The sequence below is a fragment of the Aphelocoma coerulescens genome, chromosome 21, assembly GCF_041296385.1.
Source record: "Aphelocoma coerulescens isolate FSJ_1873_10779 chromosome 21, UR_Acoe_1.0, whole genome shotgun sequence".
NCBI lineage: Eukaryota > Metazoa > Chordata > Aves > Passeriformes > Corvidae > Aphelocoma > Aphelocoma coerulescens.
Window position 1 is genome coordinate 4,921,820 of NC_091034.1, and position 26,868 is coordinate 4,948,687.

A 26,868-nucleotide genomic window follows, 5' to 3' on the forward strand; every position below is an offset into this window, starting at 1 on the left:
GGGCCTTGGCGGCCTTCACTTCGCCTTCCCGCCCCTCCGAGCCCCGTCGAGGCCGCGCCTCTCCCGCCGACCCCGCGCTGTGCCCGCTCCGGGCCGGGAGCGCCCTGAGGGGCCGCGCCCCCGCCCCGCGCCGTTACGTAACGCGGCGCACGCGGCGGCCCCGCTCCCACACACCCGCGCCACGTGCGCCGCGCCCCGCGGACAGAGGAGGAGGCGGGGGCGGGGTCAGAGCCGCTTTATTGGAGGAGAACGCGCGCGGGGGGCGGGGCCGGCGCGGGCGGGGGCACCGCCCCGCCCCTCACGCGGCGCCGCACGCGGCCCCCGTGCGCGCGCATGCCCCGCCGCCACGTGCACGGCCGCCCCGCCCCGGGGCGTGGCCCGGCGGGGGGCGTGGCCCGGCGGGGGGCGTGGCCCGGCGGGGGCGTGGCCCGGCGGAGCTCCAGAGCGGGACCCCGGAGCCCGGCCCGCCCCGGCAGCTCCGCGCCCCGGTTCATTAAGGCACTGTGCGAGTGGTGAGCTGTGCTGGTTAGTAATTAATGACAGGAGTGTCTTAAGGTGACCAGTAAAGTTAGTTAACATCTCAGTAATCAAAATAGTTTTGCTTTAAACAGCAGTAAACGGGCTGAGAAGGCAGCAGGTTTGAAGTGGAGAGGCTGAAGAAGATTCTCAAAGGCACGTTCAGTTGATCTGAGTTTCTTCTTGTAACTCATGAATACATACTCCAGACTACAAAGAGAAGAAAAAGGTTGGACGATGTCCTTCAGCACCGCACCATAATAATCGTGCATTTAAAGAATTTAATATAATAGAAATAAATTCCTCTTAAATCCCTTAAATCTAAGAATTTGCCCATGTTGGTTCTCTTAGTTATAGTTTTCCCTTGTGCTTGCACACCAGGACTACATCTCTGATGTCAATGGTTACTGCTGTATTTGTTACTGTTATAGCACAAACTTATAAACTTCGTCTTCCCATTAAATACTTGGCGATTACATGAAGACTCAAAGACTGAACCACGCAATCCCTGGCTCTCTATCCTAACCCAACGATAGCCTCTCATTTCACCCGGCAGCAAAACCTCTACACAAAGCCACACCAAAAAGGGTTCCTCTAGCAGGAAGCCAAGGCAGATGATAACGGTTCTCAGACAAGGAAGGCGTGTGGAATCTCATGTTACACTTCCGCAACAGGCACCTTTAAAAAAAAACCCCAAGTCTGTTCCTGGTTTCCAAGTCCTTGCTATTTCCACTTTCACCTTTGTCACCCTCACTCGTGGTTGAGATTCTGGTACTGGAGCTCCCACGTTATCACAGTTTGCCACTCACTGCATGCAATTATTAAATCCATCACTGCTGTTTCAAATTCATGTCGGATATACTTCCACCTGAATATCCTGGCTTTGCTTACACTGTACCAGTCAGCAAATTAACACCATCCGTCCCAAATCTAGGAGAAATCCCCATTTTGGTCAAACTTACCAATAATGATGATGATGATAATGACAACAACAGCTATCAATATTGCCCACATCTGTGAAAAAAAGCCATACAACACTTACTACACACCATGCAACAGCACTGACTGCCCTTCAGGGTACAGGAAAACAGCCCCTGCAAGGGACTTTTAGCACTGTTTGTCAGATCTAACATGGCAAGCAAAAGTTCTTCAGTCAGCAAGCTCAGTCCACTACTAGCACTCAGGGATGGCAGGCCATGCACACAGGCAAACAGAGCAACATGGTTTTCTCCCCATAAACACTGTCCCGAGGGAATACACAAGCTGTTTAGTTACTCACCAAAGATGACTCCAACCTTTGGCAACAGCTACAAGTACAGGAGTCTGAGTGAGCTTCTTCCACTTTCTAATACTTCCTGCACATTAATTCAAGCTATGCATTTTTAGCCTTTTCTTCCTGTTTCTCAAAGCCTCAGATTACTGACATGCTTCCCCTCTGGCCATTACCATCTTAGACAAGATCCTGCATAGGGCAGCATGGCCAGTAATGCAGCTTGCTGTTACTTCACCCAGCCACTGTGCCATGCTTTAACTTAAATAACATTGGCTCAACTTTTCCTGCCTTTTGAGATGCTGACCTGCAATACTGCACAGTGCAAGCACACAAGCCAAGGTTACCTTGCAGTTCTTCCACCAATACTTCCTCTTCAGCTTGGCCGCGCTGGTCTCAAACTGGGAAGCTCCTGCTTGCAGGGCATCAGCGCGGTCATCCAGCTCTGACAGCTTCTGATCTCGCTCCAATACCTTGTCCACATTCACTCTCATGATGTCAACAACCTAGAGCAGTTCAGTGCTTACAGTAAGTTACCAGTTGTGTGACCCACAGTGGAACATACTCGCAGCCAACAGACAGCAACACTTGGTACTCAGTGTTTTCTTGTCTCAGAAGCAGGAGCTACTGCCTTTTAGTGTATGTAGTCATAAGCTTAAAGAAAACTATGAAATTCACCTGTGGCTAGAAGCCCCTAGTGCCTACTTTAAAAAGTCAGTAGTGCTGCCATTCCTTCAAACCTGGGAAATAATTCCTGATTTGCTTCAGAAGGAGTTGAGGCATATAAACATGACAGTAAACCACATCAAAAAAAACCTGCCAGCCAGCCTGGCTTTCGGACTCCACAAAAATCACATTTGGCAGTCAGCTCTCATGGCTGCTGATGAGAAAGAAACTTATTCTCTGTAAGCAAAGGTTTTTATCTTTACTTATGTTAAATCCTCAAGCACCAAGACTACAGCTAGTGTTTGGACACTGGGAACTTCTCTCTGCTTCATTATATGAAGGGGAAACTGCTTTAGCAAAAATATCCCTTCTAATTACATAGGTTTCCTGCAGGAAGAGGATGACACTACTATCAGACCAGACTTTTACCTCATCTACTTGGTGTTGAGTCTGCTGAAGCCGGCGATTGCCTCCAGCAGCCATATTTGAGCTTCCAGAGATGTTGGCTGACCTGCAGTAAAGAAAGTCATCATTATACATGTGACAGTCCTGAAAACAGGGAACTTGTATCACTGGAATAAATACAGGGCAGTTTCTTACTGGAGAAATGGTGATTTAACAGCTGACAATGGGCACAAGTCATGCACTGTCCCAAACATCTTGTCAACAAATTGCCTGCTGTGCTAAGAGGCAGCAGTGGCTTGCTAATACCACACTTTGCAATGAGGCAGGGGACAGCTCCAACAGTGGTCCATAGGGCTCAAAGAGTGAGAAGTTTGGGCTCAGGGGTGTTCTTGCTTTCCCATATGAACACAAGTACTAAGTTTCAAGCAACAGTAGTTTACAAAAAATTAAATGTGAAATCTTAATACTTATACTAACTATGTGATTTTCCAGCAATGCTTCTCTATTCTTTTGAAATGGTTGGTAAAGAGCAAGAGAAAGCACCAGAAGAAACAAGTATTGGGCAAATACAAGAATTTACCTTTGGTAAGCTTTGAATTCATAACAGAGTTCATTATACCAGCTACAACACTCTGTAATGGATGCAAGAGCTTCTGCACATACTCCTCATTACCTTTTCACCACCTGGCCGGTTTTTAATGCGTCTCTCCGGAACTATCTGTGTACTCAATTTCCTCGTCCATGTTCTTCCACATCAGATGCTTGTTTACAGCATCCTGGCACTCCAAACAGCCAAGTCTTACTGTTTCCTGTATTTATACGTTTGCACGTTGGCTTCTAACTTGCATCTAGTGAGTACAGGCACAACGCGTGACCCAGGACAAGGCTCAGAGCCGGCCCTGTACAATACAGTACCACTGTTTTGGCACTGCCGCCACCCTTCGGTGCTGCTTCAGTGCCAGTCCCAGGTGAACAGCCTCGGAAATGACACTGGCTTCCTGCGAGGCTCCGAACAGAGCAACGCCCCGGTGCCCAGCAGGCGCACTCCCGGCAGGGCGGGCCCCGCTCTGAGACGCGCCCGGGGCTGGCGGGACAGCCCGGCCAGCGCAGCCCAGGCCAGCGCCCCGGTACCGGCCCGAGCAGCGGCGCAGGGGGCGCGGCCCAAGGCACGGCCGGGCCGGGCCTCGCCTCCGCCGCCGGCCGCGACCGCCCCTCCGCGCAGCCCCTCCCGGAGCCCCCGCCCGCGGCGCCGGACCGGGCCCTGCTCCCGCCCCGCTCCCCAGCTCCCCGCGCTCGCCCCGCACTCACATCCTGGCGGCGGGACGGGAACGGAGCCACAGCGGGAGCGCCCGGGCGGGTCCAGCGGGAACTGCGCGCGGCGCCCCGCCCTGACGACTGACGGGGCGGGGCCCGGGGCGGGATCGGGGCGGGGTCGATGGGCGGGGCCCGGGGCGGGGCTCGGGAGCGGGGCCGGGGCGGCCCCGGGGCGGGGGCTGGGGCGGGGTCGGGCCATGGCCGTGCCCCCTCAGGCCGCTGTTCGCGGGCTGCGGCCGCTGGGGGGCGCTGTGCCGGCCCTGCCCGCCCCGGGCGGTGACGGGAACGGCAACGGCACCAACGGAGCGGCGCGAGCGGGGGCGGGGACACCGGGACAGACAGCCGGACAGACAGCCGGACAGACAGACGGACAGACAGATACACACACACAGACACGGCCACGGGGACAGACACACGGACAGACACACGGACAGACAGATACACACACAGACACGGCCACGGGGACAGACACACGGACAGACACACGGACAGACACACGGACACACAGATACACACACACAGACACGGCCACGGGGACAGACAGACGGACAGACACACGGACAGAAACGGACACACAGATACACACACAGACACGGCCACGGGGACAGACACACGGACAGACACACGGACAGACACGGCCACGGACAGACAGATACACACACAGACACGGCCACGGGGACAGACACACGGACAGACACACGGACAGACACACGGCCACGGACAGACAGATACACACACAGACACGGCCACGGGGACAGACAGACGGACAGACAGACGGACACGGACAGACAGATACACACACAGACGCGGCCCCCGGGACAGACACACGGACAGACACACAGACAGACACACGGACAGACAGATACACACACAGACACGGCCACGGGGACAGACAGACGGACAGACACACGGACAGACACACGGACAGACAGATACACACACACACACGGCCACGGGGACAGACACACGGACAGACACACGGACAGACAGATACACACACAGACACGGCCCCTGGGACAGACACACGGACACACAGATACACACACAGACACGGCCACACGGACAGACAGACACACAGACAGACACACGGACACACAGATACACACACAGACACGGCCACGGGGACAGACACACGGACAGACACACGGACAGACAGATACACACACAGACACGGCCCCTGGGACAGACACACGGACACACAGATACACACACAGACACGGCCACACGGACAGACAGACACACAGACAGACACACGGACACACAGATACACACACAGACACGGCCACGGGGACAGACACACGGACAGACACACGGACGCACAGATACACACACAGACACGGCCCCCGGGACAGACACACGGACACACAGATACACACACAGACACGGCCACGGGGACAGACACACGGACAGACACACGGACACACAGATACACACACAGACACAGCCACGGGGACAGACACACAGACAGACACACGGACAGACACGGCCACAGACAGACAGATACACACACAGACACGGCCACGGGGACAGACAGACGGACAGACACACGGACAGACACACGGACGGACAGATACACACACAGACACGGCCACGGGGACAGACAGACGGACAGACACACGGACAGACACACGGACAGACAGATACACACACAGACACGGCCACGGGGACAGACAGACGGACAGACACACGGACAGACACACGGACAGACAGATACACACACAGACACGGCCACGGGGACAGACACACGGACAGACACACGGACACACAGATACACACACAGACACGGCCCCTGGGACAGACACACGGACAGACAGATACACACACAGACACGGCCACGCGGACAGACAGACACACGGACAGACACACGGACACGGACAGACAGATACACACACAGACACGGCCACACGGACAGACAGACGGACAGACACACGGACAGACACACGGACACACAGATACACACACAGACACGGCCACGGGGACAGACACACGGACAGACACACGGACAGACACGGCCACGGACAGACAGATACACACACAGACACGGCCCCCGGGACAGACACACGGACAGACACACAGACAGACACACAGACACACAGATACACACACAGACACGGCCACGGGGACAGACACACGGACAGACACACGGACAGACACGGCCCCCGGGCACACGATACACAGTCACGGACACGGGGACAGACACTGACACGGCCACGGCCACGGGGACAGACACACGGACAGACACACGGACACACAGATACACACACAGACACGGCCACGGGGACAGACACACGGACAGACACTGGCACGGACACATGGACAGACACCGGCACGGACACGGACACACGATACACACACAGTCACGGACACACGGACAGACAGACGTACAGCACACACAGACACACAGACACGTGCCTTTCGTGGCGTTGTCACTCGTGTCCCCGCGCTCCGCGCAGCGCCCGAGGGCGGCCCGGGGCTCTCCTTGTCCTCGTCCCCGCCCTGGCTCCAGGGGCGCCCGGCGGGGCCCCCGCGCTCGCTGCCCCGGCTGCCGGCGGGGCTGGAGCCGATGCTCCCCCGGCACCCGCACGCCGCTGTCGGTGACCAGAGCAGGGCCGGTCACACGCCGGGGTTCGGCTGCTGCTGGCGGTGCTCCCGTGGGAGTCCCGGGGCTACTCCGCCAGGGAACATCGCCCTCCGCAAGGCACTGGTGGGAGGGAGGCACTGGCTGCCTTTGCACCACGTGTTGTGATTTCTCTTTTCCCCTTATTAAACTTTATCTCACCGCAGGCATTCTTTTCCCTCATGTTTAGTCTTCCAGTTCTTTCCCGCCATACCCCTGGGGATAAGGGAGGAGGTGCGGGAGTGAGGACACAGCTGGTGGGTGCCCCTCTGCTTTCAGGACGGTCAACCCGCCGCGATAGTAAAGAACCCAGCAATTAACAGCCATGTAAAATGGAAAAATGGGGGGAAATGGGAGAGCAATTTGGAGAGTTAAATGCTGATTTATTCTTAAAGAGAAACATAATTGAACTTTCTCTGCAGTCAAGAAACTCTCTTAATGAAATCTCATCTGTTGTGGAGCTGAGTTTTGGAACAGCTTGCTCACAAGGGTGCTAACATAGTCTCAGACTGACCAGACAATTAATTTACTAAACCTGGTTTTGGGTTTTGCCTGCTGGGCCAGCCTTGTAGTCTGGTGCAAGTTTCACTCTTGAGGACCAGTTCACGTAAGTTGTGTATTTGATTAGTGCAATAATGATTGCATCTCTTAGGTTTCTGCATCAGCAGCCCTCTCCAATTCTGCCATTTGACGCTGCTTTGTGTACAATGTAGGATTAAGCATTTTGTTACCAGGTCTACATGGTTTCTCATGAAAACCCTGGATGGGATTGTCCACTGAAGACGAACTGCAAACAAAGCTCTGGGGGCTGCACCTGCTCATGGGCAGGCTGTGGACTGTCACACTACAACCCATAAAAAATCAGATGCAATATACTTACAAGCAGGTCATGTAGAGCAGAAACGGGTTTTTTTTGTGGTTCCTTACAGTGACTAAAGGATTACTTCGCTCTCAAAGTAGGATGGAAGAGATGTATTCAGAAGAAGGCACACACTTTGTATGGGGAAATTTTCTTTTTTAATTTACAGCAGAAAGAATATAAAGCATTCAGAAAACATTTTCCATATTTTAAGGGCAATTCAAAACATTTTGCATGGTTCCAGCAGCTGAGTTCTTCAACAGATCCATTGATTCAGTGATGCTTTACATGCACAGTTACAAAAATAAAACTTACAAAAGAGAAGACATCTATACTAGTTTTACATGCAAGTCTTGGGGACCCCCCATTGGGCACCAGCTATTGTGTGGAACTGCCATAAGCGTGCAACCAGAGAGGGGGTTCATGTTATATTCTGTATTTCTTTCACACAGTATTACTGCTGTCGAATGTGTTTCACAAAGGAGCGATTCTATTATCAGAAGACAGAAGATCTGGCTCCTGGCACTTGGGAATTTGAATTTTCCTAGAAAGCTGCACTTACTTATCTTAGGTGAAAATGTTAAGTTCCACAACCACGAAGAGGGTTTGAAGAATCACTTCACTGTGGGGGAGTGCTCCTCCCTCCCCAGTGACACACTGAAGGGTTACGGCCCGACACAACAAAGCACTTGGGAGCTGTACCTGGCTTCAAGCACGCCGGGAGTCCTGGAGCTGTGCTGCAGAACTGCCTGCATGTTTAACAGCCAGTACAGGCTTAAACGTTTGGCTGAAGCAGGATCTAGATTAGTAGATACACCACCAGGCCCATGGATCTGGAAGAGTAATTTGAAATAGCTCTGTATATTACTGAATCATTTTCTGTAAAGACAAGGAGTTAAAACATTTCCACTGAGGTCACTACTCTTGTTAGGAACAGATCAATTCTATATTGTTACGTACTCGTTAATGGGTGCAATATTTCAGTTTCAAAATGTCAAGAGTTCTTCCAGTACTAATACAGAGCATTTCCAATTCATTCCAAAGGAGATTCTTCAGCGTCTCCTGTTCTGTTTTGGCGTGAGAGGAAAATTTGATGGTTAAGGTTCCAATTGCAGACAGTAAATCGAGGCTTCGAGGCTGCCCACAGGCACAGTGCGAGCGCCAGGCCATTTGTTTCGCCTTTTTCCCTTTTTTTTAAAATTGAATCAGGTCATAAAGCAGCAGTTCAGAAATGTACAAGAGAATTCTGGTAATGAGCTATAGCACATCTACTGTAATTCAATGCTGGCAGTGAAAAGAAGTAATTAAAAACAGGTACAATTATAGAAAAGGCACCAAGAGCACTGACCCCAGTTTTTTTTGCCACAATCTTTGTTTTTACTCTTCTTTTAAAGACACCAGTTTCAAAGCTTCTTATATGTGAATATTTTTTGGCTTCACAACAAGCCTTGCGTTTAAACATTGCAGTTGGTGGCCGGGATCAAGCAAGAACAACTATTCCAAAACTAACAATCTCAAATTTACACAAGTTCATTCAGAAATTTCAAACTGCCACGAGTGAGACAAACAGACAGGAGCAGTTTCTGATCTCAGACACATTGTACGTGACCCACGAGTAATGACACGGACTTCAGGAGTTTCTTCCCTTACATTCCTGTGTAATGAAGATCAGAACTGGTTCCCATTGTTGAGAATCTGTGACAGTTTTAAATTAGTAGTTCAATTTAAAAAAAATCTAATTTCTTTGGCTCCTCACTATGTGGAAATAGCAATATACCATGACACCCCTACAGGATCAGTTTGCATCTTTTTTTTAAGTTTTACTTAATTTTTTAAAATTTTTTGTGCAATTTTTATTACATTTTCTGACTTCCAGCAGGAGATATGAAAATGTGAAACATATTTTCTACTTTCGTACTATTTATTTATTTTTTTTTCATTTTATGTTCATTCTAAGTGTTCTTTATTGGAGTGAGTGTATGGTGTTAAGCTAAATACGGTTTTTGTACTCTTATGATTATCTGCTTTGCAAAAGTAACTTAATTTTCTTAAGCAATATTAGCATTCACATTACTTGGCACCATTGGCAAAAAAAAAAAAGAAAAAAAAAGACGGGGGTAAAAAAAAAGAAGGAGGGAATACATAAATTAAACCCAACTGAACCAAACTCCTGGTAGCCAAAATCAAATGTAAACATATCCTTTTTTTCTTTTTTTTTTTTTTTTTTTTTAAAGTAATGTTGCTCTGCCTTTTTTTCCTAAGTCTAAATACAGTAGCTCTTTTTTTGCCATTTAGTCATGCTTTAGCAAAAATGTTCTTCTAAAGAACATTTAAAATAAAGTTTCTTATAGTGAAATAAAGTTTTTGTTTCATTTTACAGACCATAGCCACTAATGCTTTGCTTTGTTCATTTCTTTTTCTTGAGTTCATGCACATATCTCTTTAATATATACAATATGTACAAACAATACATCCACACTCTTCTCGTTCATTCAGACAAAACTATACAAATAATAATTTTATCTTGCCAAGTTATTGACCCTTTGTGAATAAAATATTTAGTAATTAATCAATATATTCCCTTTCAAATATTTTTTTCTCATTTTCCATTTCTACCTTCTATATATACAGAAACTGCCCAGATTTTGATGAAGTAGCCAAAATAAGAAATTTACTGGCCAGAATGCAGCACCACTGATCTTTAGGTGGCATAAAATGTCCAGGCAACATATGTACGTGACTGCAAAATGACAAGAGGTTTGACAAGTACATAAGAGAAAAAGCTACATGTTTTACAAATTATTTAAGAACTTAATTAAAACAATAGTACATGAAGGTAAGGCTAGAAAATAAAGTGCTGAACATGAGAGAAAGTACATGACAGCTGATATGTTTGCAGGTTCTAGTAAAAATACAAAAACAAAAGTGTAAAACTTGCTTAAGCTGCTCTCTCCGTTCCTCATGCAATACCCGTGTCTCTCATACACCAACCCCTCCTGTAAGTTCCCACGGGATGTATTAAAAACCTGCAGATTTAAAAAGTTGCATTAAGTGTGCTGTAGAGGTTTAAATAAAACACAAAAGACAGGAGTGCGAAGGAAATGAGGATGCATGGACCCAATAAAGATGTACTGATCTAAGCCCCTCCACTGAGACTCTCAAAGCTTCAGTTTCTTGGAGATGACTGACAGGTGCAGGAACAGCATTCTTGTGTTGCTTGTGCATTCCCACCTTTTCTGAACAATATTTTTGGTATAATATTTGTACAGTTCCACATGTTGTTTAATACAGCCCTATATGAAAAGGATAATTAATCGCTTCTTCCTTCCTTCTCGGAGAATGAAGCAACTCACGATTTCCTCCTGGTGTCTTGTTTTCCCCACGATCCAACAGAAGATTGAGTTCCAAGATGTCTTGCTGAACAAATTAAAAGTTGTCCATGAAAGTGCAAATGCAATGACCAAAACATTACTGTTAAAATCCTGCAGCTGGTATTTCCAGAACTGCAGTGGGTATTTTTGTTGTTGTTGCATGTCTCTGCTAAAAACAGAAAATGAAAACAGTCTGAAAAGCAATGTCACATTGCTACGGGATGCTGCTGCGTATCTTCAAGTTCCTTGGCCTTTTTCAATTCTTTCACTCTGAAAAAACAAAGAGGAGCTATGTAACACTTCTATTACAAATCTCTTGAAGACAGAACAATCACAAGGATTCATCACTCCAACCTCCCGTGCAGAAGAGGCAGCTCCCAGAGACATGACAGGAGGGTAACGCCTTCCCAACACCATAAACAGTTGGAAGCGCAAGAATGGACCACTGGAGATCCCAGACAAACACGTTTGGAGAGACACTTGGTTCCAGCTAATGATTTCCCCCAGTACTGGCAACTACAGCTGGGTTTTGTTCTGGTGTTGGCCTGATTGCTTGAGGTTTCCCGGACTGCTGTTCACTGCCTGACCCTGCAGCTGCTTCCTATTTGTCGTGGCAAAGGGGCTGTTCAGTGCTGAGCCCTTTTCTCCACACAGTGCTGAGGCAGTGACAGCACAGTGGGGGAAAATCACTCTGTCCAGCTTGGAAAGGAAGCCTGGTGCTGATACAAGAATTTAAAGTAAGAAAGTATTTATGTGCAAGCAGAAGAACTGGTATGGGTGTGAAGAAAGGTACTTTGTTTCACAAGTACTCCAGCTGCTGGTGCCTGTACCTTTTATGTTGCTGGTAGCATGTTGGTGTATTTTCCCAGCAGTGCAGGATGCTGTGTGCCAAGGGAGATGAACCTACAGTGTGGAAGTCACTCTTCCTAGATGTGGCCTCATGCCCCAGCTCTCAATTCTCTCAAATGCATGCCGTACCTTACCTCCTCTAACCTGTCAGCACAAGAACTAAACCATCACTGAAAGCCAAGAAAGCTAAAAATTAAAGGATGAAGAAAAGGGAATAATTTCAATCCCATTGAGAGAAACAGCTCTGCACTGGAGCTGGGCAGCAGCAAAACCTCTGCTCAGGCTGAGAACCTGGCTGTGTGTCAGTGCAGGCTCCCTGCACAGGAGCCAGACCAAATCCAGAGGTATTTCCATGCTGCCCCTAAACCAAAAGGTGCCCAGCTGTGCTTGGGGCTGGCTCTGCCTCCGCTTGCAGGGATTTCCTCTGCAGTGAGGTCCCTTTGCCACCTGCCTCTACATGTCCTCCCTCTGCTCCTGCAAGGGGAAGTCCCCCACAAAAGGAGCAGTTTACAGCTCAAAATGAAAGGCGATCTAGCTAAGCATGTATAGGCTCAAGTGCTCATGTGATGTTGCAAAAACTTGAAAGGCCAAGTAACAAAGGTGCAATACAAAAAATAGTGTAAGAGATGCAAATCTGTGTAATGCAACCAGCTACAAGTGAAAGCATTTAACAAAGCCCAAGTAAATAAAAGTAATAAAACATGTCAGGAGAGCTGAGAAGCAGCAGTGACAATTTGTAGCTACTGTGCATAGACTTACACCCACACATCTTCTTTTGGCTCTTGCACCAGCCTGCTAATATAAGGATACAATGAAGGCTATAAATTGATCTCTATAAATACACCTCCATTTCACGTTTTATTTAGTCATTTTTCTGCATGTACTGTTAGTCAGAACCACAGTGAAAAGGGAGCTGGCTGCTTTTACCTCTGTTTTAGCTGACTTAAAGCTCTAGCACTCAAATGCATTTTCAGTATTTGTGAACAGGGGTCAAATCAGACTAACCTGTATGCAGGTTAGACCTTTGCTAATTATCTTAATTCCACTGTTGGAGAATATCATGTATGGAAAGACAGAGGGCTCTGCTAGTCCAAATGCACACAGCATGTTCAGAGTCTGAAGGCCACTGCTGAAGGGGCCCCGGCATTCCTGAAATCCAAGCCCAGCACAGGAGCCCAGAAGGCTCTCCCAGGTGCTAAGCAGTGCTCTGGTCCCCAGGCTGAGGAAGGCACAAGGCAGCACCAGGGGTTCTCAGTTCCTACTTGGACAGTGCTATGCCGAGCCTGACTGCCTGCTACAACTTCACAGAGAAATCTTCTACAGAAGATTTTGGCTCTACACAAGATGGTGTCTAAAAGAGCCTGTTGACATCAAGAGAGTGGAGGCTCCAGCACTGCACAGAAGACAGCAACAAGCCTCTACTCAGGCTGACAGCCTGAGTTCTAAGTTCACTGGGGTTCTTCATGCTGGGTACAGCTAGATCCCCTTCTCATTGCAAGAAACAGGAGGGCTGGCACAGTAAGCCAAAACCAGTCACAAATTACAAGCTACTCATCTTCAGTCTATCTAGTTTTATTTTCTTGGAGCAGAAAAGCAGCCTCTCCCTTGAATTTATAACCAATATTTCTAGTAGTGCACCATTTAGAAGCAGGAGAGCCAAAATCCCTGGTGCTGTGCTAGAAAAGGTGTTGTGCCTCTGTGCAATGGACAGTTTTTAAGGCTTAGATTAACTGTGTTTAAGATACCATCAATTAATGCATGATTTGCAGTGCAACTTCCAAGTGTTTTCTGTTGCACTTCAGTACTGTAATGTAAAATTAACCTGTTATTATCTCACTGAGAACATGCACATTAAGTAAGCTGGTGGCTCTTCCACTGAGACATGCTATTCCTTACTTTAGCACTTCACATGCAAGCGCTACACTAATGAAGCACTTTTGCTGGAAGAATGCAAGACATGCTTTGCTGCAAACTTCAACCTACAGCATGCAATATCTGGTACTGGTGCAGAACTATCCCATCTGTTTGCCTGGAACACACATGCCAACAGAAGTTAATTACTGCAGCACTCAGCGTTTGCACTAATACAGGTCCTGTTCAGAAACAGAGAATCACAAAACAGAATGTAAAGGGTTGGAAGGGACCTTAAAGATCATCTAGGCCCAACTCCCCTGCCATGGGCAGGGACACCTTGCCCTACAGCAGGTTGCTCAAGGCCACATCCAACCTGGCCTTGAACACTTACTTCCAGGGATGGGGCAGCCACAGCTTCTCTGGGCAACCTGTTCCACTGTCTCATAATCCTCACAGAAAAGAATTTCTTCCTAATATCTAACCTTAAGTTCTCCTCTTTCAATTTGTATCAATTACTCCTCATCCTATCACTACAGTTCTGGATGAAGAGTCCCTTTTCAGCTTCCCTGTAGCACCCTTCAGATACTGGAAGGTGCTGTGAGGTCTCCACCATCTTTTCTTTTCCAGGCTGAACAGCCCCAACTTTCTCAGCCTGTCTTCGTAGGAGAGGTGCTCCAGTCCTCTTACCAGCTTCATGGCATCTCTTGGACTTGCTCCAACAGTTCCACATCCCTCTTATGCTGGGGACACCAGAACTGTGTGCAGGATTCTGAAAAGAGCAGAGTAGAGGGGGAGAATTCCCTCCTCCCCTGCTGCCCACACTCCTTTGGATGCTGCCCAGGACACAATTGGTTTCTGGGCTGGGAGCACTCAGTGCCAGCTCAGGGTGAGTTTTTCATCAACCATGACCCAAGTCTTTCTCCACAGCGCTGTTCTCTATCACTTCTCCCAGCCTGCCTGTGTGGGGGAGATTGCCCTGACCCTTATTTTGTTGAACTTCCTGAGGTTCACACAGTCCCACCTCTCCAGCCTGTCCAGGTCCCTCTGGATCCATCCCTGCCCTGCAGTGTGTGACTACACCACATAACTCCATGGTGTCAGCAAACTTGCTGTGGGTGCCCTTGATGCCACCACCCATGGCACTGATAAAGATGTTGAACAGCAGTGGCCCCAGTACTGGCCCCCACGTGGACCACAAGCCACTGACCACAGCTTTTTGCACGTGGCCATCCAGCCAGTTCTTCATCCACCCAGTGGTCCATCCTTAAAACCATGTCTCTCCAATTTAGAGACAAGGATGGCATATGGGACAGTGTTGAACGCTTTGCATTTGCAACATGTTCCTTGGTCAGGTGTGATTTACATCATTTACATGCAGGTGTAATAATTACTGCTGAAAAACACGGACACAAAATAGTACAGAATTTCCCTAAGGGCATAAACTGAAATCTGCCAGAGGTACATTACTGAAAGATGCTATTTAGCATGTAATGGCTTAAAACAAACCCTGCATTCCACAGCATTTACACACGTGGGCCTCAAGATGATGACCATCCAAATTCACTAAGCTACCATATTTTTTTTATTAGCAGATCTCTTTGTTCAATATATGCAAAAGTGCGTGTGTCTCACTGCAGGGGAAGTGCAGGTAGGTACTGTGAGTCCTTTATTCCATTAACACACTGCCTGGTACAGATGGAAACTTGCAGTCTGCAGCTGTCAGTCTCTCTTCCTCCCTCCAGAGTTGGCCCTGGGATGCCAGGGAAGTTCTTCCTTCTCCTGGCAGCTGGTGCAGGGCAGTCCTGCTCACCACAGGCTCTGCAGCAAGCACAGCCACAGTGAATTGAAATACCTCCAAACATTACCAAAAATGGAACCAATCCATGGCCAGAGTGTCACTGGGGAAGCACTGAGGTGCTATTGTGAACACCATACTGCTTCCTCAAACCATGATAAACAGGAGATGCCAGAACCAGTACATGCACCAAGGTAATGCTTTATCTAAAACACTTTTTCAAGAGAATCTAAAACTAATTGTCTTCAACCAATTAATTCTTTCTTGGATAGTCTGTACTGCAGCCTTTCCTGTGTCATTGAAGTCCTCTCAGTCTTTTGTTAACTCTTCTTCTCTTGAGTTCCTCACTCAGTGGCACTTTGATTTGATTACAGCAATATAAAGTCTCAATAGCAGGGGCTGGTATTTCCTCTTCATTAATACTCGGTGTAATAAACCCTCCAAATTTTCAACTGCAGTTAAAAAATAGAGGGAAGAATTTTGGACAAATTAGGACCCTTGAGAATAGAAATCTTCTGAGTACATGCTGCTACGAGAGATTGTAAGTGAACAATATAGCACTGCCTTCATGCTACAAGGCAATCTTCTTTGGTTAACATTTTTCCACTCTTAAATTGAGGCAGGGGAAGAGAACCAAAGTGTAGCATTTGCGGTTACAAGCATTAATAGACTGCTCTAAGAAAAAAGAACATTACTGGGATTTATAGAATTGAACAGCAGAAAGAATGTTCTTAGAGAAGATTGGTAGACTTGCAGTGAGACTCTTATTTTTTTAAACAACAGAGGAAATGAGGGCACTGGAAGTGATAGCAGCAGGCCAGGTGCTGCTGGATGGTGTGCAAACCTCTCCAGGAGTCTACAAGCACTGTCACGCTGGCTTGGATCACTTCTGGGAGCACCTCCCCGAGCTGAATGGGGGCTGGAGTGAGGACAGCTCAAGTAACACCCCAGCTGCAAGTGGAACACCCCAGAATGGGAAACAGGACCTGGCTTTTGCAGGTCTCCAAACAAAAAAGCACCATCCTATTCCAGCAGCTCTGAAACCACACACAGAACTGCAAGGACCGTACATCTGATTTCGCACCGATGGAAGCCTTGAACAAACACCTCCTCAGTAACATATTCTCTAGACAGTAAGTACTTCTTCTAAGGCACAAAGTTACTCCCTCTGCAAGTGCTGAAGAGCAGATGGAAGGAAAAAGCACGTGCAATAGAGATGACCACTGCTAAGGTGTCTGAAATCACAGCCATGGTGCTGACATACTGAAAGAAGAGAAGATGATTTCAAACATGAGCTTTGAACCCTGACTCTTGGGAGATACATCCTGGTTCCCAAACTGCTCCAGCCAGCCCAAGTTTCTGCCTTTCACACTGTGTTGCTCATTTGGACGCCATACAGAGGGTGCATCAGTATGTGCTGAAGCAATGTAGAAAGCAACAGCCCCAGCGAGTGGCAGCTCCTCTCCCCGTGCCCTCCCCAGTCCTGTACGAGGTGTCAGCAAATGAACCAGCCCTACTCAGGGAAAGTCACAGCAAACGATGGCTTCATGGGTAAAGCGTAACACAAAGCTGCTTCATCAGAGTGACTCCGTAATGCCCAGCCAGGGAAATGCTGAATGAGTCCGAATGCTGAAGATCAGTTTACAGGACAGGGTGCAGGAGCCAGAGGAGGCTGGCTGGCGAGTTACCTGTTGCTCTGAGAGCTGAAATGGTCTGTGGGATATTTAAGACAAGGGAGATCTTGCCTTTTTCCAGATACCTCATTTAGGCAGCAAAACAAAAAAGACAGAAAGGCCCAATAAGAACGACACCCGAGAGCACGCGGTCTGCAATTTAATACACACATCTGAGCTCCAAATACATTCAGCCCCTGCAAGAGGTAAATGAAAAAAGAAATTACTTTGAAAACTCTTGTTGCAGGTACAGTGACGCATATCCCAATATGACATTTTCATACATCGTCCTGAACTCAAACAAATGGGACTTTCCTACCCCTTGAAATTTTCCCCCCTTCTCAATCTTAGTAAGAGATGTGAGAAACCAGGTACACCTCAATGCAATGCCTGCTGCACGGCACAAATTAAAACCACATAAAATATACAAGTCCCAGATGCACAGGAGTAGGAAAAGGTTTGTTGCTAAAATGCCAAAAGAGGGAAGAGTATGCAGAGAACAACAACACGTGGCAGATGTTGTTTATTCAGGTATGAAATGCAGCTGTACTTACCAGAGAACTGAGTTCAGATGCTACACACTTGCTCCCCCAAAACTGGAGAGCAGCATTTGATCAAACCATGAGAACATGGCAGGGTAAGGGGGTCTATTTGTACATGGAAGGTGAATGAAGACAGTTTTTATTACTCATGGTCACAGGTAACAAGTGCACTTGTTCCGCCCCAGGGAGCAACTTTCGCTGTAGGCAGAAGGTGCCTCACTGGTCACCACCTAGCGATGGGAAAGACTCACTCCTTGTGATCTGCTCCAGATCATCTCCTGCCAAGGGTAGGGCAGAGAGGGGCACACTGCAAGCAGCTGTGCTATTTGTTCAACTCTACACCCAGACTGGGAGCAAAGCTCTCTTTTGCAGGAGGCTACAGTGGATAGTTTGACTGATATGCAGGCAAACATTTGTGTAGTGGGACATGGCGAGTAGCTGAAATCCCTCCACTGAAGCAGGTTTCCTTAACTGTTACTTAAAGGCAACAGCAACTGGGTGGGGTTTTTTTCCCCTAAAAGGTATTTTAATTTCTACTGCAGAAGGATAACAAGGCTTGTCTCACAAGAGCTGGCCAGTAAAATCTCCTGCCTCTCCTTCCTTACTGATCCTGGTGTAATGTTACCCAAATAAATCCAGAAAAAAAAATCAATCCATTTGGAAGGGTTTTAAAACTGAAACCCAGGAGCAAATGCTGTGACCATTATCTCCAACAGCACGAGTACAGAAAACACTCTGCTCGTGTATTACAGACAGACACGTCTGCAGGCATTCCCTCAGCACGAGGGGCTGTGTCAGCCTGTGCACATCAGCAGGCCTGGGAATGCTCTTCATGTGTGTGCACGCCAGCAGCAGACACAGACAGGGTGTTACCAGAATGCAGAGCAGCAAAGAATGTTTTGCTATTACAGACTTACTTTGGCAGAACAGTAGTCAGTACATTTTGAGATAGCTCACAGTTTACTTTTTCCAGACAGAGAGCTGCCCCATTTCCCCATCAATCACATCAGTGGTCACTCCAGGCAAAACCTGGAAATGCTACCAAACTTCCAGAATTTGCTTCCTGCTAATTTCTCATATGCTGTTCCAGACACAAAGCCTTAAACGTGCAACAACTGTTTCTCCTCCAATACCAGCCTCTGCTGACAGCAGCCCCTGCAGCCCCTGCCCTTAGGGCACGTCTAGGCCTTTGCCCTCATTTCATCCAATTCCTTCTTCATCTGTTATTAGTAAAAACTCCAAATTTTAACTTGTAAAGAAACGAGGACACAACAAAAAATGGTAGCATAGAAGTCACGGTCTGGAAACAAATGTCATTAGCTGCTTCTTTGTTAGCCTATATAGTTAACAAATAATGGTGTCTCCAGCAGGCTTTAGCCCAGCTCATGCTCTCACTCTTGAGCCTTGAAAATGATCTCTGCAATTCCAAGTCAATAAAACTCCGTGATCAACAACAAAGTTTTCTTTACAGAACATTACATGGAAGCAGGGGTCCAGGCCACCCCTCCCTTGCTGAAAACAGGAGCAATAAGCACACAAACAGTGATGTTTCTGACAGCAGTTTTTGACAAAAACCCTGCTGCCCTAATGACCTCTCAGGTGCGAGATGGAACAGAGCAGCCTGCTGGCAGCTGAGGCACATGCCTTGAGAGATCTGCCATGGAATTCTCTCACTGATACCTGAAAATTTTTAGCTTCTTCATGTATTTGTAGCTTTGCAGATTTTTAATACAGAGTTTCATAGTTTCTAGCACCTTCTTAGCCTTTTTCACACTTTAAAACAATAGCTAATCCTTTTGAACACATTATGTCACATTCTTGAAATTCTATTTAGTCTTATTTTCAAGAAAAGAATTTCTAACAAGGACATCTTGTTTTGCACCAGTGAGAATGAAAACAAGATACAGGGCAAAGAACTGGAGACACTCCAAGGGGCAGGCCCAAGGGTGGGTCACCATAGCCTCCTATACGATGTACCTGCTAGACAGACTAATTAATTAACCTTATAAAAATTGTAAAAATCCTACACCACATGTGCCCATACCTACGTTTTCCACATCTGAAAACTTTCATTAAAGAACTGCTCTTTATATTACTGTTTTAATATTGTTTGGAAAGCTTTTCTTTTGATTCCAGGCAGCACCACCCCTTGCCACCCTGCTGTCATGCAGCCAACCAGCCACTGAACACACAGGTGAGTGGGCTCTTCATGCTGAGAATGAGACTCCCAACAGAAGCTCTCTTGGCACTTACTATAACACAGTTACAGCATCTTCACGTCTTTTTTTTTGTTTTCCTTCCCAATATGTGGATTAACAAACAAGAGAAACAGCTGTCAAAAAGCTGGCCCTATAAGGCAACCAGATGTGTCACTTACCAAAGACCAACTTCTAGAAGATAAGCACTGGTGCTTAACCACCTTTGGGAGTAAAAAGCAGTGTGAGGAGCTCTTCTGCTTCCATCTGGCTCAGGCAGAAATAAACACCCATTTAGAGCAGGCTGCACCTGTACTGCAGCTTCCTATGATCTACCCTGAATGCTGCTGCAGTCCATGACAACGGAACTCACTGAGTGTGTCTGAGTGCAGCCCCTGTCAAATTCCAACATCTACTCATGGCCCTTTTGGATACTGAAAAAATACCCCACCGACAACGCCATCTAAGCATGCCCATGATGAATATACATGTCCTTTTTCACACATTCATGCATTGGTAACATCTACTGCAGAGCTCTGTCCTGTTACAAAAGCAGCAGTGTTAGTCATTGCAGTAGGGTTAGTTTATACAGGATTCTTTCATATAATTAATGGAGGTGAAACTTACTGGCATATCTCGGCCGCAGCCCCATGCAAGCAAGCAGAAAGCAAATATATTTAAAATGGAAGAGAGGAACTGGCTAGCAGGCAGCTACACTCACCCTTTTGTACAGCCTATGGTCCACCAGAGGGCTTCAGAGTGCAAAACAATACCAAAGAGCCATTAGACACACATGGCAACAACCGTACCTTACCCAGAGCTTCACTTCAGGGAGGAGGAGACAGCACTTCTGCTTGCCTGGAGAGAAAGAACCCTTCCCACTCCTGCCTATGGGACTCCTCTTTACCAGGGAAGAGCAGTCCTTTAGGTGCTTTAGGGCAGAAAGTTATAAGCAAGTAGAAAAAACCCAACACTCTCATCCTTGTGGCATTGCTAGCTGCATCCTGCCTTTCCTTGCAGCAACCACCTCTTTTCTATCTCATTCCAAATGCTACTCCATAGAAAACACTGCAGATCACAATCTTAGCTTAGCAATGCTTTAGATACCCCCAGAAGAGTAAAAGTTTCCAACAAATCAGAGAAAGAACAGGGGATATGAGGTCACCTTCCCAGTGCAAGCTGACTGTAGCATACATGAATTCAGCTCACCAAATCCAAAACCATTTGGAGCTCCTGGACTTCCTTGCAGATGTGTCACATCTGGGGATCACTAAGTAGGGGGAGTCTTCCCAAAATCATTAACTGTGCAAAGCTTTGGTTCTGCCTCAGGATGTGTTAGTGGCCAGCTTCAGGCTGGAAGTTAGTCAAGTACACACTGACAGTTTTGAGCACCATGGGAAGATGGGTGAAGCTCTCCTGGGAGGAAGTTTCTGTTTCTCATTCTCAACAAACAACTGTGACAAATCATGTTGATACTGTGTTATGCTGATGCATGTTTTTTACCAGATTTTTGAGAATATGACAACAGATGGATAAATATGGGGGTTTTGTTCAAAGTCAAAAGGAAACATGTCTGACAGTCAGAATGACTCCTGCTGATGAACAATCCTTTTTGTCTCCATGACACCGAAGAATATTTGGCTACTACAACTCCAACATCTTCTCTAAGAGTATATTCAGCTAAAACTTACACCTTTTCTGATTTTTATCAACATCTATGCATCCACTACTGAGAGCTCCTACTGTAGAACCTCCCACTAACTCTCCCAAAACACCTGAAATACCTTCTGCTCAGGAAACAAACATTCACTTCAAGAGATCAGATCCCTGAGGTGATCAGAATCACATTTGAGATATTAAGCCTTTGTGCCAGAAAGTTTCTAAGCAAAATAGGACAAGATGACCATTTGAGCTCTTCTGAATGCAAGCAGAGAAAGAGTTCTCATAAGTGGCTTAAAGTAGACTTTGATCAATTTTAAACAGGAAAAAAACCCCACCAAGCAGACGGTTGCCAGGGGAAACCCTGAATAAATCTCACCTCAAGGCTACAGAATAAGCTCTTGAGAGTAATTTTTTGGCCCAGCAACAGAATTTGCTCATGGACAAAAACCTAGGTTAAACAATTCCATTTTTTGAAGGTTGAATTTCTGAATTTTAAGAATTTACTGCCTTCTCACTTAGCTCACTCTCCTTACAACAGACTGCAACTGGCTTTTGCAGCCTCTTCCCCCAGCTCTATCAAATGACAGAAATTTGCTACAAGATCCTGTTTGTTTGATGCTCCTGTGCATGCTCTCTTTTCTTTCACTCCCTCAGATTTTCCAAAAATAGTTGTCATTTCTATCCCTTGCACTGACAAGGCACTGTGGTTTAACAAGTGGCTTCACAGTGCCATTTTTATACTACAGAGCATTAACTAACATTAGGCATCAGCTGTTATGGCTCACCCCTGGATGTTCAGAAGCTTGGATTGGCTGAAGTGCTTCCTTCTGGAGACTGGGGCTTTCTTAATTTCTTGTTTATAGGAGCAGTGTGCTAATTTTGAGCAGTACAAGAGGAGACTGCAATGGGATTCCAACAAGCAGAAAAGAGTGTGTGAGGCTCTTAGCCCAAGTTCCTGTGCCATCCTCATCAGCTGTACCCTGAGTGAGTGTCACACTGGACACATGGGAAACTGAAGGGATATAATCAGGAGGCTTGCACAGAAGTGATCTGAAACTTACTTAGCATCCTAAGCTTTATTACTCTACCCTTAGAAAGAGGTAAGCAAGAAAAGTCAAGCAGGGAGGAATAACGTCATTATTAAGACACAAAGAAAATTCAGAAAGCTTGAGGAAGAGCAGGTGAGAAGGAAGCAATTCTACCTGGTACCCCAGTGTACCTGCACCACAAGTCAGCTCAGAAAGAGGGTTGCAGAGCCAGGTTTGGGAAGGAAGGGATGCGGGTGCTGTTGCCAGGATATGGCTGTGCCAAGGGAAGCACAGGGATCTGCCCATCAGGACAGGGAGCAAAGAAGCAAACAGGTCAGTCTGAGTCAGCTGAGATGCTGGAGCAAGTGAAGCTCTGTTCTATTAAGCAGATGATCTGTATAGTTTCCAGTATTATATTTCCCTTTACAGTTGTTTACACAGGCAAAAGGCTTCCAATTTGTCTTTAAAATCCTGCATGGCAGTAAAGTTCTAAGAACTCGATTTGCTCAGAGTTTGTCACTGACTGCAGAGAGCAGAGGGACCAGACCTGTGTGGTTCCAGCAGCCTGAGGAACCCAAGGGTTTGCGAGATACAAAAGCAGTGTGACCCCAGGAACACAGATGCAGCTCAAGTGAGCAGAGCATGAAGTGTCCACACTGTTGGAAAACGTCTTCCTGCTTGCTAGAGCTTTTTTGGCAAGCAGGAGGAAAATGGGGAACGAGACCCAAATCTGTCACATTTCTAATCAGTTCTATAAATCTGGTAATCTTATGCTTTTTTCAAGCAGATTCTGAATGCTGCTTTTGTCATTTTGGTAAGTCTTACTTTCACTTTTATCATTTACCAATGCCACAATGCTCCTGTTCAAATTTATTAATTACTAACGATAGTTACATTAACACAGTTTTAAACTCTTATGATTGCTTGGAGAAAGTATGTGACCATAACCCTGTTATAATTTCTATTTTAGAAGGAAAAGCAAGGAAGTTTTGAAACATTGTTAACATCTTCAGTGGAAGCAAGTCACTTCTTCACTTTGTTGCATCCTAGCCAAGAATCATGGACGGATTACCAAGCAACCAAAGTGCCCGTGGACACGGACAGGACTGCACCGCTGCAGAAATTCAAGCGCTGCGCAATGCGATGTGAGCCAGAGAGAGCCTAATGACAGTAAATCTCCCCTGCTCCTGAATTTCTGTCTGGAACTCCCCAAGAGCTAAACCCAGCCTGCAGGGATGCCCAGAGCAGTGACCATACTGCTGGAGAGAGGAGACTGACCCTGGGTCTGGCCTGCAAACTTTAGTGGTGCAAATGAGCAGAGTCTCTCTACAAAGGGAAGAGGAGACACTGAAAAAGAGGAAGGCAATGAGCTGAAGTCAAGAACTGTTGGAATCATGGGCAATTTAAGCCCTGCAGAGTCTGTGTTACTCAACAGCTGGAGTCTTAACTGAGCCCAGTTGGGAGTGCATGGCACATCCTGCATGTTGGTGGGAACCCCAGGGACACAGCCAGACCGGCGGCATTCCCTATGCCTGAGTCGGCTGTAAGAGCCTCTGTCAGGCTGACCTCAGAAACTCCCTGGATGGAAACTTGGCTCCCCCAGAGACTGCCTGGATCTCAAGCAGATCTGAGAGGATACAGAAGTTCTGAACCTCCAGGACGTGCTGCACAACAAACGCAACAGAACAAACCCTTTGGTCTCTTCCACATGCCCTGACGAAAGCAAGAAGTCGCCTGTGCTTCTTCATCAGTGACTGTGGCTGTTTCAAGTGCACTTGGAATCAGCCTGGGAACTACAAAGCCCTCTTTCTTGTCCACACATGTTACTTCCCACTGAACCTGCAGGTAAAATGTACTTCCATAGCATAAGCCACACTGACCTTCTGCAAAGTGCAGCTTTGAAATCCTGCAATAAGGACTGAGTCTGTTTATAGAATCAAGAGACTATCACATGCCTCTCTAAGAGCTCTCCTTGTTAAATGTCACTGGGCTGAACTAAACATGCTTCGAAATGCATCAGGTGTGACCAGCTCCTGAGGGGATGAAATGCATGGGTAGTGAGAATGGAGCGGGCAGAGTCAGAAACACCGGAATTCACCACTGTCTAGGCAAAGTCCCACTTTGCAACTTGATCATATAAGGGATCCTTTCAGCTAAAAACCAAAGCAAACACCCTGCTGATATGGCAGGGCTGGCTGCCACAAGGGAGCACTCTGGAAAGCCTGGAGCCAGCAGGAGCTGGTTCATCTTCATGTCTGTGGAGTGGCTGATGTGAACTAACCTGCGCTGCTCTGCTGCCACATCCCACCTACCCACATGGAAGAGAACACGCACTTGAGGAGAGCCAACCAAATGATTCTGTGACCAAACTAAAAGCATTTCCAGCACACACCAGATGTCATCACATTTTGCACTTTCCCACATACCATGAATGTTCTGTGCAGCACTCAGAAGCTGTAGCTATGATTTAACAAGCTTTTTTTTAGACTTCCCTAAGTCAAACCACCTGGACTGTTTTACATTATAAGCAATGGAGCTGTACATAATTCTCTTTCAGCAACAGTCCTAAATTAAAGATTTCACTTTTGACAGTGCATCCTGGAAACAGCTCGGCTTTGTTCTTTGATTAGAAGATCTGCAGTGAGCTGGTTCCACTATATTTACATTGCACTCATTGCAGACACACTTGAATACTGTCACATTGCTCTAAGGAAGGGCAGATACCAAAAGATAGTGTCATACCTGTGGCGGCAGCGTCGTAAAAACCGCATAATCTTGCGAGCAGCTTGATCCTGCTTCTTGGTAAGCAGACTGCTTCTAAACACAAAAAACCCCAACACTGAAGTGTAGGCAAAACTGGGGAAGAATACTACTAAATGCAAGAATAATTATCCTATGAACCACAGTCCTTTTCCCACTGGCCTTTGTCTGTGAAGCACAGCACAGCCTCGAAGAGCACAAAAACAACATACAAAGATCCCAGTAGCATCAACACCCCCAGGGCTCACCTGAGTTTCTGTTGTACGATGGTGGCCGCCCGACGGTTTTGCCTCCTCTTGCCACACTCTTTGTAGCTGCGATAGTACTGCTGGATCAGCATCGCGGCTCGTCGGCTCTGCTGGAATTTTTTCTGCTCATAATAACTTCGGAATTTGCTCTGGATAAGAATGGCAGCTTGCGTCATCTTTTTATAAAGTGCATACTACAACAGAAACAAAGAGAAGCTGAGGCATCCCAGTAAGACCAGCAAGAAGCAGGTTCCTACAGTGAAAGACTCTTGAGCCTCTAAGACATGATGTGAAGTAAACGAGTATCTATATTCCCTGACTGGGAATTGTATGAGAAAATGGTGGCAGCAAACTGGAACAACTGTAAGATTAGGGGCAGAACTTTGTCTGCATCAAGAAAAAAAAAAACAACTATCTGTTTTTCCGCCTCTGGAATAGTCTGTCTGGATTAATGGAATCATAGAATAGTTTGAGTTGAGAGGAATCTTTACAGGTCATCTAGTCCAACCCCCCAACGTGAACAGGGACATCTTCAAGTAGATCAGGTTGCTCAGAGCCCCATCCAGGGATAGGGCATGTACCACATCTCTGGGCAACCTGTGCCAGTGACTCACCAACCCCACTGTAAAAACCTTCTTCCTTGTATCTAATCTGAACCTACCCTTTTTCAGTTTGAAACCATTACTAGTTGTCCTATTGCAACAGGCCCTACTAAAAAGTCCCATCTTTCTTAAAAACCAAACAACCCCAAAAAATCCCCAAAACTACAACAGTTATAAGTCTAATACTGAGCCTAAGACACAGGCAAAACTAAAATCTCATCAGAAATCCATAACAAGCACCTACTGAACTCACAAATCTGCAGGAGCAGTCACACACTTCCCAAGTTACATCTAGCACTGTATTATTTCTAGCCCTGTGATCCCAAGTAAAGCAGGCACAAGCTCTTTTAAAATAAAATCTTCGTTCTAAATTCTATTCCTCTCACAGCATGCAAGGTGATAACCACTTAACAGAAACCATGTGCATTCATGCATATTTTTAAGTCCTTTCTAAGACAGAAATGTAAAATAATGTATAGAAGTTGCACTCATTACTACAACAGAGGTTTTCAGTGTTTGCTAATTTTATTTTGTTATGTTTTAATACTTTCAAAGCTGATGTGTCTATTGTTCCCGGGTATTTTATCAGCTTTGACTTCTGGTCACTTTATCAGACAGGTGAGTAGCAGCTACTGCCCTGTA

General features: G+C 46.8%; 2 protein-coding genes across 13 annotated transcripts in view; both read right to left on the reverse strand.

Annotated features, from left to right (window-relative positions):
- Positions 1 to 550: 550 nt before the first annotated feature.
- VAMP3 (vesicle associated membrane protein 3) lies at positions 551 to 6,872 on the reverse strand. Of its 3 annotated transcripts, XM_069035065.1 has the most exons (6): positions 4,166 to 4,269; positions 3,531 to 3,666; positions 2,882 to 2,963; positions 2,134 to 2,292; positions 1,479 to 1,530; positions 551 to 726 (listed from the first exon to the last, which is right to left on the reverse strand). In XM_069035065.1, the coding sequence occupies exons 3-6, from the start codon at positions 2,933 to 2,935 to the stop codon at positions 707 to 709; spliced, it is 285 nt and encodes a 94-aa protein (XP_068891166.1). In that variant the 5' UTR covers positions 2,936 to 2,963; positions 3,531 to 3,666; positions 4,166 to 4,269; the 3' UTR covers positions 551 to 706. The 3 variants fall into 3 exon arrangements, with proteins under 3 accessions (XP_068891166.1, XP_068891165.1, XP_068891164.1); XM_069035064.1 differs by lacking the exons at positions 3,531 to 3,666; positions 4,166 to 4,269 and adding an exon at positions 6,584 to 6,872; XM_069035063.1 differs by lacking the exon at positions 3,531 to 3,666 and having other exon boundaries at positions 4,166 to 4,271.
- Positions 6,873 to 7,788: 916 nt separating this feature from the next.
- The window catches only part of CAMTA1 (calmodulin binding transcription activator 1), a 219,495-nt gene continuing 200,415 nt past the window's right edge, over positions 7,789 to 26,868 (reverse strand). For 6 of the 10 annotated variants that reach the window (XM_069034852.1, XM_069034851.1, XM_069034856.1 and 3 more), the window contains 3 exons: positions 25,625 to 25,818; positions 25,359 to 25,433; positions 7,789 to 11,288 (listed from right to left, as the gene is read on the reverse strand). In XM_069034852.1, coding sequence (XP_068890953.1) covers positions 11,225 to 11,288; positions 25,359 to 25,433; positions 25,625 to 25,818 — 333 coding nt within the window. In that variant the 3' untranslated portion in view covers positions 7,789 to 11,224. The other 4 variants (XM_069034861.1, XM_069034854.1, XM_069034853.1 and 1 more) reach the window with 4 other exon arrangements.

Bases quoted from the DNA above. Each gene is read 5' to 3' on its own strand.
- VAMP3 (XM_069035063.1), bottom strand. The intron at 1,531-2,133 runs GTAACCTTGGCT...TTTTTTTCACAG, and splicing joins ATTGGTGGAAGAACTGCAAG to ATGTGGGCAATATTGATAGC. The intron at 727-1,478 runs GTAAGTTTGACC...TTCTCTTTGTAG, and splicing joins TATCATCATCATCATTATTG to TCTGGAGTATGTATTCATGA.